Here is a 15,294-nt window from a genome sequence, read left to right as displayed (position 1 = left end):
TCCAACTGGAATGTTTACATACCCTTCAGGGCTGTGTTAAACAGCAAAGGCAAATTGGCTCTTTACTTTCAAATCAGTATTTGTATAATTATATAGCTGAATGCAATTGTAGGCCTAGACATCTGTAATATTAATCTATATCTACTGGAGCATACTACAGTTACATTTGAATTTGCTGTTTAACGCCTCTCTGGCACAGCAATGCGTGACTCTAAAGGAGACTGTTTTTGTTTTATAGCTGTAACTGTCCTGGTGGGTGACAGCTACCCCAAAGGTATCCCCTTTGATTGCCTTCTGTTCAGGAGCTTTTACTGTTAGTGTTACATCTGGAGCCAGGTGACTAATGACTTACTTATTCCATAGCAGATGCCACTGGCTAAGCCAAAAGTAACTGGCCTATTGAAATAGGAATTGCTCCCCACAAAACTCTCATCCAGAGTGATGGACATATATCCAGGATCTGCTCCTGGTTATTTTCAGATGGATTTGCCCATAGTTCATCTGGTCCCTTAATTATGCATTTGGAGTAAAACTAACCAGAGGACTCATTTATTAGAGCATTTATACTGTGTTTGGTGCTTGAATTATTAAAGTTTCCCCCTTTTCTTAGAATTTATCCAGTTGGCCAAGGACTTTGAAGAATTCCGTAAAAAGTGGCAGAGAACAGATCACGAGCTGGGCAAATACAAGGATCTTTTGATGAAAGTAGAGACTGAGCGTAGTGCTCTGGATGTTAAGCTGAAGCATGCACGCAATCAGGTGGATGTAGAGATCAAACGGAGACAGCGAGCTGAGGCTGACTGTGAAAAGCTGGTGTGTATTGTTTTTTATGCTAGAACTGTGACAGTGGGGACGGGGGAAGATCAACGGGTAATGTTTCCACTTGCCCAGGTATACCCAGTTTCTTCTACATTAAAGAACTAAAAGCAGTTTGTCTATGATTGGAGCTGAAATTGCAGCCAAGGAATCCTATTCTTCATAGGCTGAAATTTAAATTTAAAAAATTTTTTCTCCTTTAGACCTGAAACTTTTACTTAATAGACAGATTTCAAATGAGAATTTAAAGAATTAAAATTAAGGGGAAAGGCAGAGAAATAAATCCTAGCATATTTGATCTGTCTCATTGTTGATTATAAGTGCTACCTAGAACATCCTCATATAAGATGTCAATAGCTAGTACTTTGTCATTGATATAGGCAGGACAACTCTTAAGTCTTTCCTTCATCACTGCTCTTAATTTAGGGTAAAGGGATAGATGTATTCAACCAATGTGAACACTAGAACATAGAGCATTATCATTCTGATGTACCAGGGTGGGTCATGGTACAAAGGCAAGCCTTTGCTAGGAGGGACTAATTCATCTTCGTACAGTGTTAGATGCCTCAGTAAGCTCAAATTGTCTGGTTCCAGTGCATCACAGCTTTATATCCATTTTAATGCATTTTGCTCCACCATTTAGAAAGGTGGGTGGCTGCTTTGAGCTGTAGAAGAAGCCAATAATTGTCCTAATTAGCTGACACTAAAGTGTTTTTGCTATGTGAAATCTATTTTGGGACTCTCATTTTGCAGTACTGTCTTCTCTTGGATTAGCGGTTTGATCCAAAAGTCCTATAGCAGAAACCCCACTATTCTAGATGGAGTTCATTTTACCAGTCAGAAATCGGAGACACAACCTGGGCTTGTTGTGAATTAATATGCTATTGGTGTAGCAGCCTTCTTGAAGGCTCATTTGCATAATGCTGTATTTTAATGTCTTCTGGTCTGCCTGTCCCATAAATTTGAGGTGAAGCTTTCTCCCCTGGTTAGTTAGGCTGTTTTACTCTGCTTTGGTCTGTAGGAAAGACAGATTCAGCTGATTCGAGAGATGCTCATGTGTGACACATCTGGCAGCATTCAACTAAGCGAGGAGCAAAGATCAGCTCTGGCTTTTCTCAACAGAGGCCAACCATCCAGCGGCAATGCTGGGAACAAAAGGTGGGGGAACTGCATGTGTTGTTATCTGATCATCAGCAACACAGCTGTCATAAGTTCTTGTTATCTAAAGTCTTAGATATACTGCTTCTGGAATGTGTGCTGAATAAAGCAGAAAAAGACTTTGGAGGAAGGGTGTGTGGGAAATAAAGGCGCAGAGGCCTCCCTCTTTATTTTATTTTTTTATTTTTCCTTAGGATGTTTCATCATGGGTAAAATTTCATGTTGATGCTGAATTGCACATCAATAACTAATCTTGCACATTGCTAAGAAACCTAAAGGTGGAAGTGGCAGTTCAGCAATACTTCCAGTGTTTACTCTCTATAGAGCTCTCGTAGCTCTTCTGGTTTAGAAGGGCCTTCTGTGAGCCAAGACCAGACAATAATTTTGGTTCCACTGCATCGCTATTTAGAATAGTCTCAACCAGGCTTTCAATTTAACACCCCCAATACAATACGTAGGGAAAGGTCAGCACTCTTTTAGAGCTATTTATTTTGTTGCCTGGTTGTTTTATGGGGAATCTTTATAACTAAGAAGATGTACAGGCTTAATTTCTTAAAAAGCTAATGCTGGGTAATACTCTCTCTTGTAGAAAGCAACCACAATTGGGATCAAATTAAACTTCGCTCTTCTGCCTTGTGGATTTTTAGTAGCCTGTAGTACAGACTCAGCAGGGAATAGCACCCATACCCCTGAATGTAACTTTCAACTTCTGTTATAAGGCCTTAGCTGAAATAGCAACTGTGCTGCATGTGTGCTCCTGCACACACACACATAGTCCCCCATGAAAACCATAAAAAGCAACCCACCACAGCTAGGGTTTGAGCTTGTAGTTATCTCCACAGGGAAGATGCTACTGTGAAATTGCTGATGTTACCTGACAAGTGTGACTTGTTCTGGTGTTGGTGGGTTTTACTTTCCAGTTTTGTTTCTAACACTACTGTTTCACTCATTTAGACTGTCAACCATTGATGAATCTGGTTCCATTTTATCAGATATCAGCTTTGACAAGACTGATGAATCGCTGGTAATGAACACTTGATTTCTGAGAGTTATCTATTTTTCTTAACCCTGCTCCCTCAGGAATCTCTCTCCTGTCCTCTCTTCTAAAATTCCCTTATTACTATTTTATTAGTTGATACGTTATAGATACTGACTAGCATTTAAAAATATAAATATAAGCTGTAAGAGACTGGCTTATATATTTAATTTTTGGAAGTGAGAATATAGAATTTAGGATTTGGCATGAGGTTAAATTTATTTAACGGATCTGTGAGCTGCCTGTATTAATTGATTACTACATCTTGACTTATTAAAACCCCAGCTAGCAAAAAAATAATAATAATAATTAGCAAGACTCTATCCAGCCAGGGTTTATTTGCTGCTCTGGGGAGAATAGACTTGTGCCTTATTTCTAAATTAAACTGGTTCTTGAGGAAAACTTAGACATACTTCACAATTAGAAGGAAACCAGTGCCCTGAAACTTCAGCCAGAAGACTGATGAAAGTTTCCAGGCACTAGATAATGCTTTGATGAACAGTGGTTCACCTGTTTAAGCTGTTTGTTACCCTGCTTTTGTGGGGCAGAACCCTTCTTGTAACTTATGGTGGTGTTTCTCCATAAAAGGTCATCTCCTGATATTTCAATCTTTGATGTTCCAGAGACTTGTAGTTTATTGGTTTATGTATCTCTCCTATTTTACTGGCTGGAAGCTAGCAAACAAAACAATAAATCAGGAGGTTATTAGTAGTTGGTTTTCTGATGATAGCAAAATAAATGACAACTACTTGTTACATAGGCAGGGTTTTATGTCCAAATTGTCAGAGTTTGACTAGGGAAATAATTGCCGTTTTGTAGATATTAGTATTAGGTATCACCTTTTTGAAATAAGGAATGACATAGTCTGGGATATGTAATAAAACTAGAATATACTACTGGCTGATTTTAGAGCTAGACCTATGATATGATATCTGTTGTAACTGAAGCTGAATCAAACAACCAGTAACTAAATCACTTGACCATAAATTGGAGAGGTTAAATTTATTTAGCTAAGCTATATACGACTGTTTTTGGATTTTGTGTTTTCAGGGATGATCAGGATCAGGAGGTCATAGGTAGCTACTAAAAATGAATGCAAATGGTTAAAATGAGCGAAGTGAACTAGACCACAGTGAAAGACAAATAATTCTTCAGTGTCCACATGAATGTCTTTTTTAGGGCCCAAGGAGGAGGGATGATTGAGAGATGTAAAACCTAAATTAGAACTTTTAAAGTGGCTACATTGTACAGAACATCTGATTAGACGATAGCAATCCCTTAAGAGTAAGGCTCACATCTAACGCCAGCAGTATAGTGCCCAACATTCTGTAAGTTCTAAAACTAATTACAAAAATAATCAGAAATAAAGGACCGGGCACCGAAGATAATCACGACAGAAGTTGATTCTTTAACCTTTTCTTGCCTCTTTGGTATTGATTCCTGATTCTATTATAATAGCTTCAATTTTGGAAAGAAAGCATGTTAACTCACTACAGCTCTATAGCTATAACATTTGAGACCCTCCCTTTCTGTCTCCCCAAATTGTGAGTTAGGTACTCTGACTCAAGAGGCCTTTAAAATTCTCTGTAAATTTATTTGTACAGGGTTTAGGGGAGGACTAACCAAAGAAAGAAATTAATACAGTTTAATTGTCAACAGGATTGGGATTCTTCTTTGGTCAAGACTTTTAAACTGAAGAAGAGAGAAAAGAGGGTATGTATGGTTTTGTTTAGTTTTGGGGTTTTTTTGTGTTTGTTTGTTTGGTTTTACAAAGTAACAATAAAAGACTTTTCTCCAGAAATGTTGCCATTGTACTGCATTCCTGACATGTTGCTCTAGCTGTTGTTAAACACAGATTACAAGAGAATCCATGTTGCAGGGGCAGTAATTGATGTTCCTTGATGTCCTAACTCAGGACAGGATCCCATCCTGTTTCACTCTTCTGGGCTGCTCTCAGTTCATTCATGGAGAGTAAAAGGATATATTTAAGTTTGTTTGAGTTGTCATATGAATTTTTATGCAGGACTTTTGTGCTCTGATATAAGTTTCAGATGAAATGTGTGTATAATGGGATATACAGAGATCTATCTTTGTGCTTGTTTAGGGTCCTTAATATGTTTCCAAAGACTTCATGTCCTTAGATAGGATTCCACTCTACTTTTTCTGGTGCTGTCATCTAAATTTTTCCAAAGCTTGCTTGTTTCTTATAGGGCACTGAGGGCATTTTTGTGTTGGTACAACTTAAGCTTCATGTGGAAATAGGCAGTGAGAGAGTGCACAGTCCTGGTACCTAGGACTTGCATCCAAGTTATCCAATGGAATAATTTTATCTTTTGTGCTTCAGATCTTCTATTTGGCACTAAAGTTCTTGGTTTTTGCCCCATCTCTAGCGCTCTAGTAGCCGACAGTTCATTGATGGTCCCCCCGGACCTGTAAAGAAAACTCGTTCCATTGGCTCCACAGCAGACCAGGTAAGAATAGCCAGGCCAGGGCCTCCCTGGTGGCACAGTGGTTAAGAATCTCCCAGTGGTTAAGAACCCTGGGTCATGGGTTCGAACCCTAGTCTGGGAAGATCCCACATGCCGCAGAGCAGCTAAGCTCGTGTGCCACAACTACTGAGCCTATGCTCTAGAGCCTGCGAGCCACAACTGCTGAGCCCGAGTGCCACAACTAGTGAGGCCTGCGCGCCTAGAGCCCGTGCTTCGCAACAAGAGAAGCTACCACAATGAGAAGCCCACGCACTGCGACAAAGAGTAGCCCCTGCTCTCTGCAACTAGAGAAAGCTTGTGCGCAGCAACGAAGACTCAGCACAGCCATAAATAAATAAATACATAAAAGAATAGCCAGGCCAAGAGAATTGTGGTCTTGAACACATCAAAGTTTAGCGGCCCCAAGCATTAAAAATCCTAAGTCAACATTGCAGTGTTATTTTGAGAGAGATGTTCAGTGAGCGTTTTTCTGTGTAATAGGATCCTTATCATCCATATGAATAGAGTAGTAAACAGCTGTCAGCTTTATGTGTGGTTCTTAGTTGTTTGTATGTGTGTTCCTGTGACCTGTATTTCTATTTGAAAGTATGAGATTTCAACTTTAAGAGTGTTTGGGGCTGGGGGCTTAAGTCCTGACCTGAGCTAAGTCCTTAAGTCCTGACCTAATTCCTGAGACTCAGGAATTTTTTAACTATTCCAAAACACCTATAGTAGAGGGGAAATTAGATTTATCCTTCCCTCATTACAACCTTTGTTTCAGGGAAATGAATCCATAGTTGCAAAAACTACAGTTACTGTTCCCAATGATGGCGGGCCCATTGAAGCTGTGTCCACTATTGAGACTGTGCCATATTGGACCAGGAGCCGAAGGAAAACAGGTCTGCTGGGTTTGTGGCTGAATTGCCTGTGTAAAACAACTGGTAAAATCTGGGGAGAATTGGTTTCTTAGAACCCTCATGAGGCAGGGGTTGGATGTTTTGGGTAGTTGCTTACTGAGGGCCAGAGCACTGTTTGTGTCATGCCCTACCTTTGGCTTGCTAGCCTGGCCTACACCACTATATAACTTGTTTCTCTGGAAACAGTTTTTTGCATAGCCATTGTATTCACTTCTGATTATTGTTACAGATTACTGGTTATCTACCAGTTATATTAAAATTGGGGTTAAAAATCCAGAAGGGGGAATTCCCTGGTGGTCCAGTGGTTAGGACTCTGCGCTTTCTGCCGAGGGCCCGGGTTCAATCCCTGGTCGGGCAACTGAGACGCCACAAGCCATGCAGCGCAACAAAAAGAAAAAAAAAATTCAGAAGGAACAAAATACCTAAGACACAAAGCTTAGAGTTGCCTGCTTTCTAGGTACTTTACAGCCTTGGAATAGTGACTCCACCTTGAGCAGCAGGCAGCTGGAGCCAAAAACCGACACAGACGGCTCCAGCACTCCACAAAGCAATGGAGGGATGCGCCTGCATGACTTTGTCTCTAAGACGGTAAATCTGGGATTGCTGCTGCTCTTGGGCACATCTACTTTTTAAATTGTGGGAGTAATATTTACTAGCAACAAATTTAAATACTTTAGTGTTGTAAAGTTAAATGTCGAATTTCCTTCCTCCTTCTTATCCCACTTTCCAGGGTTACAGAGGGTGTGTATCTTTCCGTTCTGTGAGTAATATTAAATTAAAAGAAAGCAACTTTTCAGAAGCAGTTGTTTGTGCTTTTTAGTGACATGTATTTACATTTCATGCTTGAACATGGCACGTTTTAACTTTGTCCCACTTGATTTACTCATAAAAACCCGAGCAAACTGACTGAGGCTCAGAGGAATTAACTGACTTGTTTGAGCCACAGGATAGTAAGTAGCAAAGTTAACATGGGGGTTTTCTGACTCCTTGCCAACAAATTCTTTCCACTACTGTACAGTGATCCCTTGCAGCTGGATGCCCTTATGCAAGTTACTTAGCCACCTTTTACTTCTGTTTCCTTATCTTAAAAAAATTATAGGATTATTGTGAGAATTACACAAGTAAATATGTGTAAAGGGATGAGGAAGTTGTTTGGCACATGCTAAGTGCTTAATAAACATCGGTTGATATGATGATAATTTTCTAATTCATACTACTTCCTGTTTCATCCTCAGGTTATTAAACCCGAATCTTGTGTACCATGTGGAAAGCGAATAAAGTTTGGCAAGCTGTCTCTGAAGTGTCGAGACTGTCGTGTGGTCTCTCATCCAGAATGTCGGGACCGCTGTCCCCTTCCCTGCATTCCTACCCTGATAGGGACACCTGTCAAGATCGGAGAAGTATGTATGACCTGTGGGAACCATCATTGTGTTATGGCTTCTTTAGCTTTTAAAAGCTTTAGGTCATTTTTTTCAAAAATTAATGATGCCACATATATTTTTTCCCACAAATAATGAATAGAAATTGTAAAATGTTAACCTGCAGCAGAATCCTATTTGGGTTTGTCTGTCTGTTTAGTAACCTTTCTAAACCAAACTCCTCTTCCTTTTCCTTCCCTCCCTTCCCCTTTCTCTCTCCCTCCCTTTCCTTGTTTTCATCCTATTTTCCTTCTCCCTTCCCTCCCCCGCTTCGTTTTCTCTGCCTCCTCCTTCCCCTCCCCATCCCATCCGATTTTGTAAAATTTCAAACATATACAAAAGTAGAGAGGTTAGTATAACTAACCCTAGCTCCTATCACTCAACTTCCACAATCACTGATTCGTGTCCAGTCTTGATTTATTAATACCCCCATCTACTCTTCACCCTGTTCAGTGAATTATTTTGAAGCAAATCCCAGCCATCATGTAATTTCATCTTTGACTATTCTTTTTCTTATGTTAGAGATATTCCATACTATGCTCTTTAGATTATTTCTAAAGTTTGATTCATTAAGAAATTATTGTTATAAGCAACAGTAGCAAGAATCAAAACAAAATGGCTATGCTGCTACCCAGCCTCCAGCAAAGCAAAGGTTACTTTTCTTTAATCTTAAGAGTTCTTATCCATGCATGTAATTTTTTACAAATTTTCTGTATTCTAATATAGAACCATGGAGTTCTCTCCTACAGATAGGTTTGTGTCATGATCAACTGTGAGTTAGTTGTGTTAAATAATTTTTCTTACTAAGAATAATTACAGTATAGAAAAGGCTTTCTTTTTTAGAGTAATAAATTAGTTTATATTATACTCCATACCTGTGATCTCATTATTGCTTTCTTTCTGATGCCCTTGACTATAAGAGGAGCAGGGGCAGAGTTGTAGCTAGTGGTCTTTTATTACTTGTTCATGCAAGAGTGTGGTATATGTGACCATAAATCAGTCCTGGTGTGGAGGTAGGAAAATAATTGAGTCTTTGTTTTAATACATGCTTTGGGAAGAGGAATTTAAAAGTAAACATGATGTCCCAGCCTGAATATTAGTCTGGGGATGGCTCTTTCCATTGGTCTTCATCTGCTGGTCTAAGTGGTGTAAATACTAATTTTAAACTCGCCTTTTTCAGGGAATGCTGGCAGATTATGTGTCCCAGACTTCTCCAATGATCCCTTCAATTGTTGTCCACTGTGTAAATGAGATTGAGCAGAGAGGGCTGACCGAGGTAAGAGTCCACCCTTGGAGAGGGTGAATTTGTTACTTGTGTCAGTAATTAAGAGGTTTTTAACTGAAAGTGTCATCTTGATAATAGACAGGCCTGTATCGGATCTCAGGCTGTGACCGGACAGTAAAAGAGCTGAAAGAGAAATTCCTCAGAGTGAAAACTGTACCCCTCCTCAGCAAAGTGGATGACATCCATGCTATCTGTAGCCTCCTGAAAGACTTCCTTCGAAACCTCAAAGAACCCCTTCTGACCTTTCGGCTAAACAAGACCTTTATGGAAGCAGCAGGTAAGGGCAGATCTTAATACTTAAATGTGGGACTTCCCTGATGGTCCAGTGGTTAAGATCCCTCACTCCCAATGCAGGGGGCCTGGGTTCGATCCCTGGTCAGGGAACTAGATCCCCACATGCTGCAACTAAAAGATTCCGCGTGCCGCAACAAAGATCCTGCACCCAGCAGACGCAGCTAAGACCCAGTGCAGCCAAATGAATTTAAAAAACAAAAAAAAAACCCTTAAATGTGAGTCCCATGGGGCAGGAATTTTTGACTTTTCTGTTTCCTGTTTTCTGTTTTATCCCCTGCCTGGTACGTGCCTGCAACATAGCAGTTGCTCAGATATTTTGATGGATGAATAACTCTATCCACGTTCCCCACGGCTATCCTCTTCCTATCTAAACTGTATAGGGTCCTAACAGGTTTTTTTGTTGTTGCTTTGTGTTGTGTTTTTGGTCAAGTTTTAGGTTGTCCTTTTGAACTTGGAGCCATCTTTGATTTTTTTACCTCACGCCCAGCATCTAATCCATTGGCAAATCATGTCAACAAAGGCCCTGTAAATATATCTTAAATTTAAACTGTGTCACTCCTATTATTATCTTGACCTCTCTTACCCTGGAGTGATGTAAGAACCTACTGGTTTTCCTGTTTCTACTCTTGCCCTCTACAGTATAATCTTCACACAGAAGCTAGAGTGGTCCTTTTAAAATTTAAGTTAGGTAATGTCCCTTCTGTCCTCAGTATTCTCCAAAGTCTTCCCAAAAGTCTCAGAATAAAATCCACAGTCCTTAACAAGCCCCAAAGACCCCACATGATTTGGGTCCTGGCAACATCATTTCTTTCAACACCCTTCCCCTCCTTTCTTCTTTTCTAGTTACACTGGAATTCTTGCAGTTCTTAGAACATAACCAAGCTTACTCCCATCGAGGCCATCATGTTTGTTGTCTCAGCCTGGAGTGATTTGCTCCTTTATTTCCTTTCAGGTTTCTTTTTGGATAGCTTGTCCTCAGAAACACCTTTCCTGACCACCTTGTCAGAAAGAACAGCTACCATTACTTTCTAGTTTCTTGCCTGCCTTACTGTTTATTATACGTATCACTGTCTGATAGGTATTTGCTTTTTGACTGACTCCTCCGGTAGCATGAGGCAAGGTCCTTCGTTTAGTTCTGCTTGATCCTGAGCACTTAGAACAGTGCCTGGCACATAGTAGACTCTTAACATGTTTGGTGAACGAATACCTTCTTAATAATTGTAGTCACTGCACTTATATGTCTGCATTCCTGGAAACATGAGTTTCCAGCTGCTTTCCCTAACTGCAAGAGCTGGTTTTTTAAGAGTTCTGATTTCTAATATTGAGCTGTTGGCCAATATCCTGCTTGTTAATGAAACTAGAGTCTGGTGCAGTCATGAACCTAATCAGAAGTTTCAGAAGCTTACTGTATAGATGAGACTTTGTGATCGATAACTTGGAAGGCCCGCTGTCAAAGGAAAGAAGTCTAGGCCTCTTGGTACTTTCTTTTCATTTATAGAAATCACAGATGAGGACAACAGCATAGCTGCCATGTACCAGGCTGTTGGTGAACTGCCCCAGGCCAACAGAGACACATTAGCTTTCCTCATGATTCACTTGCAGAGGTGAGTAGAGCAGAAATTTGTCTCTGGGAGTCAGGGAATTTTGCCAAGGGGAAGAGAATGGGGTTGGGTGTTAGAGAGGGAATGTGAGGGCTGAATTGTTTTCCTATAGATCTTATATTTTGATCCGCTTTTAAGCAGAGGGACAAGTCTTCTAATTTAATGCTCTTTTACTTAGAGTGGCTCAGAGCCCAAGCACTAAAATGGATGTTGCCAATCTGGCTAAAGTCTTTGGCCCTACAATAGTTGCCCATGCTGTGCCCAATCCAGATCCAGTGATAATGTTACAGGACATCAAGCGTCAACCCAAGGTAAGCAAGCATGTATGCCTATATACGTGAACTTGTGTAACATAACAGGAGAGAATGGTGAGAGGTAAAAGCCCTGAGCATTGGAAGTTTGCTAACATATTTGATGGCATTTAGGTGGTAGAGCGCCTGCTTTCACTACCCCTGGAATACTGGAGTCAGTTCATGATGGTGGAACAAGAGAACATTGACCCCATGCATGTCATCGAAAACTCAAATGCCTTTTCAACACCACAGACCCCAGATGTTAAAGGTAAGGCAAGGCCTAAGGTGTGCTTTTTAAAGGGCCTGACTCCCTCTCTGGTTTTTGGTCAGGTGCCCTCTCCTTGCCTTTGCTAGAGCTGTTTGAAATGTATATTCTTCAATAAAATTAAAATAATTTTGAGAATGTTAAAGAAAAATTTGTACAGTTCCATCCTATTTTTTTTTTCACTTTTCCATATTCTCCTTTCTTTACCCATATGGATATTTTTAAAACATATAGATAGACTAAGTTAGATATAATTATTTCTTATTTTACTTAGCATTTTGTGAGAACTTTCTCTGTTACTATATAATCTTATTTATCATTTTTATGGTTGTAAACTAGAATTTGCTTAAATATTCTATTAGGTATTGATGTTGTTTTTCAACTTTTCATAATTACATATAGTGATGCCATCAACATTATATGTATGTACCTTTTTTTTCCTAATGATAAATTCCCAGGAGTGGGAATTACTGAATTAAAAGTTTTAAACATTTTTGTTTCTTGGTATGTTTTACCAACTTGATTTCTTTCTTTCTTTCTTTAATATAGATTTTAAAAATAAATGTATTTATTTATTTATTTATTTATTTAACTTATGACTGCATTGGGTCTTCGTTGCTGCGCGCGGGCTTTCTTTAGTTGTGGCAAGTGTGGGCTACTCTTCATTGCGGTGCATGGGCTTCTCATTGCAATGGGTTTTCTTGTTGGGGAGCATGGGCTCTAGGTGCATGGGCTTCAGTAGTTGTGGTGCACAGGCTTTAGTAGTTGTGGCTCGCGGGCTTAGTTGCTCCGCGGTATGTGGGATCTTCCTGGACCAGGGCTTGAACCCGTGTCCCCTGCACTGGCAGGTGGATTCTTAACCACCGTCCCACCAGGGAAGCCCCAACTTGATTTTTTAAAGGCTTTTGCCAGTTTGTACTGCCACCAAAAATACATGAGGCTGGTTTCATTCCAACTTCACTGGCTTCGGAGACCTATTCTTTCATTATTGCAAATTCCTTTTTTTTTGCGGTACGGGGGCCTCTCACTGTCGTGACCTCTCCCGTTGCGGAGCACAGGCTCCGGACACGCAGGCTCAATGGCCATGGCTCACGGGCCCAGCTGCTCTGCGGCATGTGGCATCTTCCCGGACCGGGGCACGAACCCGTGTCCCCTGCATCGGCAGGCGGACTCTCAACCACTGCGCCACCAGGGAAGCCCCGCAAGTTCCTTTTTAAGGGAGCATATTGTTTTTTCTAGTATAGGAAAAATCAAATGATGTTAGATTTGTGAAGTTTGGAGTTTGAGAATGGCTTAACTCAGAAAATGAGTGTGAGAATGGCTTAACTCAGAAAATGAATGTCAACTACTCACTGAGCAGTTGCTTGCATAGTTCAAAAAATATACTGGGGCTTCCCTGGTGGTGCAGTGGTTGAGAGTCTGCTTGCCAATGCAGGGGACACGGGTTCGAGCCCTGGTCTGGGAAGATCCCACATGCCGCGGAGCAACTAGGCCCGTGAGCCACAACTGCTGAGCCTGCGCGTCTGGAGCCTGTGCTCCGCAACAAGAGAGGCCGCGATAGTGAGAGGCCCGCGCACCGCGATGAAGAGTGGCCCCCGCTCACCACAACTAGAAAAAGCCCTCGCACAGAAACGAAGACGCAACACAGCCATAAATAAATAAATAAAATTTTTAAAAAAAAAAAAAATATATATATATATATATACTGGTGTGTTATAAAATGATGACAAAACTGACCTCTGGGACTTTGCTAGGTCTCTAACCTTAGCTCTTAAGTGTTTCACAGGATATTCAGCTTAATACTGGCTGCCTGCAAGAGTGCTTTCTTTTTTCCCTTCCTTTAAAAATATGTCTTACCTTTGATTGAAGTGAGTTTACTGGGGCCTGTGACCACTCCTGAGCATCAGTTCCTCAAGACTCCTTCATCCAGCTCCCTGTCACAGAGAGTCCGCTCCACCCTCACCAAGAACACTCCCAGGTATGCAAAATTGGCCTGCTCAGGAAGTAAAAAATGACTGCTTCCTTAGACTTCTTTCCCATCATGCTGAAGCTTACTGAAAGAAAAATTGAATTAGATCTTAGCTAGCAGCTCGACTTTAAAAGCCCCTTTTTAAAAAGGGTCTGAAGGTCTTTACTGTTTCCTCTCCCTCATCTCAGGTGACAAAGAATAGCTTACAGAGTAGTTGTTGAGGGTTTCCTATTTTAATTGATTATGTCAAGTAATGTTACAGTTGTTTATCATTTTTTATAGAATACTTTTCCAGTTCATTCTCTTTTTCTTTAGATTTGGGAGCAAAAGCAAGTCTGCCACCAACCTAGGACGACAAGGCAACTTTTTTGCTTCTCCAATGCTCAAGTGAAGTCACGTCTCCTGTTACTTGCCAGCGTTTACCGACTACAAGGAAGGGCACACCTGTACTCTCTGCTCTGCAGCCTCCTGTACTCATTACTACTTTTAGCATTCTCCAGGCTTTTAATCAAGTTTAATTGTGCATGGGGGTTTTATGAAAACTATTTATATCTCCTTCTCCTCAAGTAATGTAATATCAACACCTTGTGCTGTCATCGGGAGCTTTTAGATGGGAGATCTTTACAGGGGTAGAAGTGGGATATGAAATTCGTTGTGATTCTTTTGGGGGCTGGGGGTACATCCCTTTGCCTTAAAGCCAAATTCTCTCATGTAATGACCTTTCTCTGGTGTAATTTCCATGAGACAGTGGTAGAAGCCCTACCTCTTTGGTAAGATTGACTTGTCTCAGGGTGGGGAGTGGGAGGGCAGGGTAAAGAAAGGTTTTGACAGAAGATTTAGGATGGCTCCTTCGAGAACTTGGAAATTCCCCTTCCCCCATTATGAACTGAGCTATAACACGGAGCCTTCATAGAAATGGGGTACGGTGAGGACTGAACTAATAGTGGGAGTGTGCTTAGCTTTAATTTGGATTGATTAGGTTTAATAGTGTTAAGTGGCACAACCTTGTAAAAGTGATACTACGATTTATATTTATTTCTAATGGGCCTCTGGCTGGACTTTGGGTTTGGTTGGGGTCAAAGCCAGTTTGTTCTTAAGTTGAATTCATTCTGATGCTTGACACCCCCCACCCCCTTGTCCATTTAGAAGCCCTGCTTCTAAAAGTCAGTGTACCATCTGTTTGGCACTCAACTAACAATTAAGAGTAGGCTACAAGGGAGGATTGTCAATATTTTGAGTGGCAAGAAAAGCCACAGTCATTTTGTCTTTGCACTTTGGATACTGAAATCCTCCTGTGTAACATAGCTACATCTAGATAAATATGAGCTTTTTCTTCTATTAAAATTATTTCCAATGTCTATCAAAATGCTTTCTTTTATAGAATGTTTATGACCCATAGTGGCCTATAAAACATGTATTTGGAATAATATTTGGAAAAAAGTAAATAGTTTTTTTTCAAAATGAATGTAAGGTTGGTTTTCTTGTCCTGGAAGGTAACCTTAAATTCCTTTTTTTTAGGAAATATTTTTCCTCAAAGTGTCATGAGTCTATCATTCATTTATCCCCTCCCCCATCACCACCTTCTCCCAACTTCACCACCACCAGGAGTTTGTTTCTTCGTTTCAGTCTCTTTCATTGTCCAAATTGAAGTCCTAGATTTTTCCTGACTCTTACCCTCTTGTTTTTTGGGTTTTTTTTGCGGTACGCGGGCTTCTCACTGTTGTGGCCTCTCCCGTTGCGGAGCACAGGCTCCGGACGCGCAGGCTCAGCAGCC

The 15,294-nt window shown here is 40.6% G+C and overlaps 1 protein-coding gene across 18 annotated transcripts in view; it reads left to right on the top strand.

Annotated features, from left to right (window-relative positions):
* The window catches only part of RACGAP1 (Rac GTPase activating protein 1), a 33,571-nt gene extending 18,590 nt beyond the window's left edge, over positions 1-14,981 (top strand). For all 18 annotated transcript variants that reach the window (XM_067696484.1, XM_067696489.1, XM_067696485.1 and 15 more), the window contains 15 exons: positions 611-813; positions 1,838-1,974; positions 2,929-2,998; positions 4,670-4,723; positions 5,401-5,481; positions 6,260-6,377; positions 6,853-6,983; positions 7,631-7,795; positions 8,994-9,089; positions 9,177-9,375; positions 10,891-10,996; positions 11,172-11,304; positions 11,419-11,554; positions 13,421-13,529; positions 13,836-14,981. In XM_067696484.1, the coding sequence (XP_067552585.1) occupies positions 611-813; positions 1,838-1,974; positions 2,929-2,998; positions 4,670-4,723; positions 5,401-5,481; positions 6,260-6,377; positions 6,853-6,983; positions 7,631-7,795; positions 8,994-9,089; positions 9,177-9,375; positions 10,891-10,996; positions 11,172-11,304; positions 11,419-11,554; positions 13,421-13,529; positions 13,836-13,911 (1,814 nt within the window). In that variant the 3' untranslated portion in view covers positions 13,912-14,981. The remainder of the gene's footprint in view (positions 1-610; positions 814-1,837; positions 1,975-2,928; positions 2,999-4,669; positions 4,724-5,400; positions 5,482-6,259; positions 6,378-6,852; positions 6,984-7,630; positions 7,796-8,993; positions 9,090-9,176; positions 9,376-10,890; positions 10,997-11,171; positions 11,305-11,418; positions 11,555-13,420; positions 13,530-13,835) is intronic.
* Positions 14,982-15,294: the final 313 nt, after the last annotated feature.

The sequence above is a fragment of the Pseudorca crassidens genome, chromosome 11, assembly GCF_039906515.1.
Source record: "Pseudorca crassidens isolate mPseCra1 chromosome 11, mPseCra1.hap1, whole genome shotgun sequence".
Classification (NCBI taxonomy): domain Eukaryota; kingdom Metazoa; phylum Chordata; class Mammalia; order Artiodactyla; family Delphinidae; genus Pseudorca; species Pseudorca crassidens.
The sequence above is the reverse complement of the archived record's forward strand: the minus strand, read 5'-3'. Positions and strand labels throughout refer to the sequence as shown.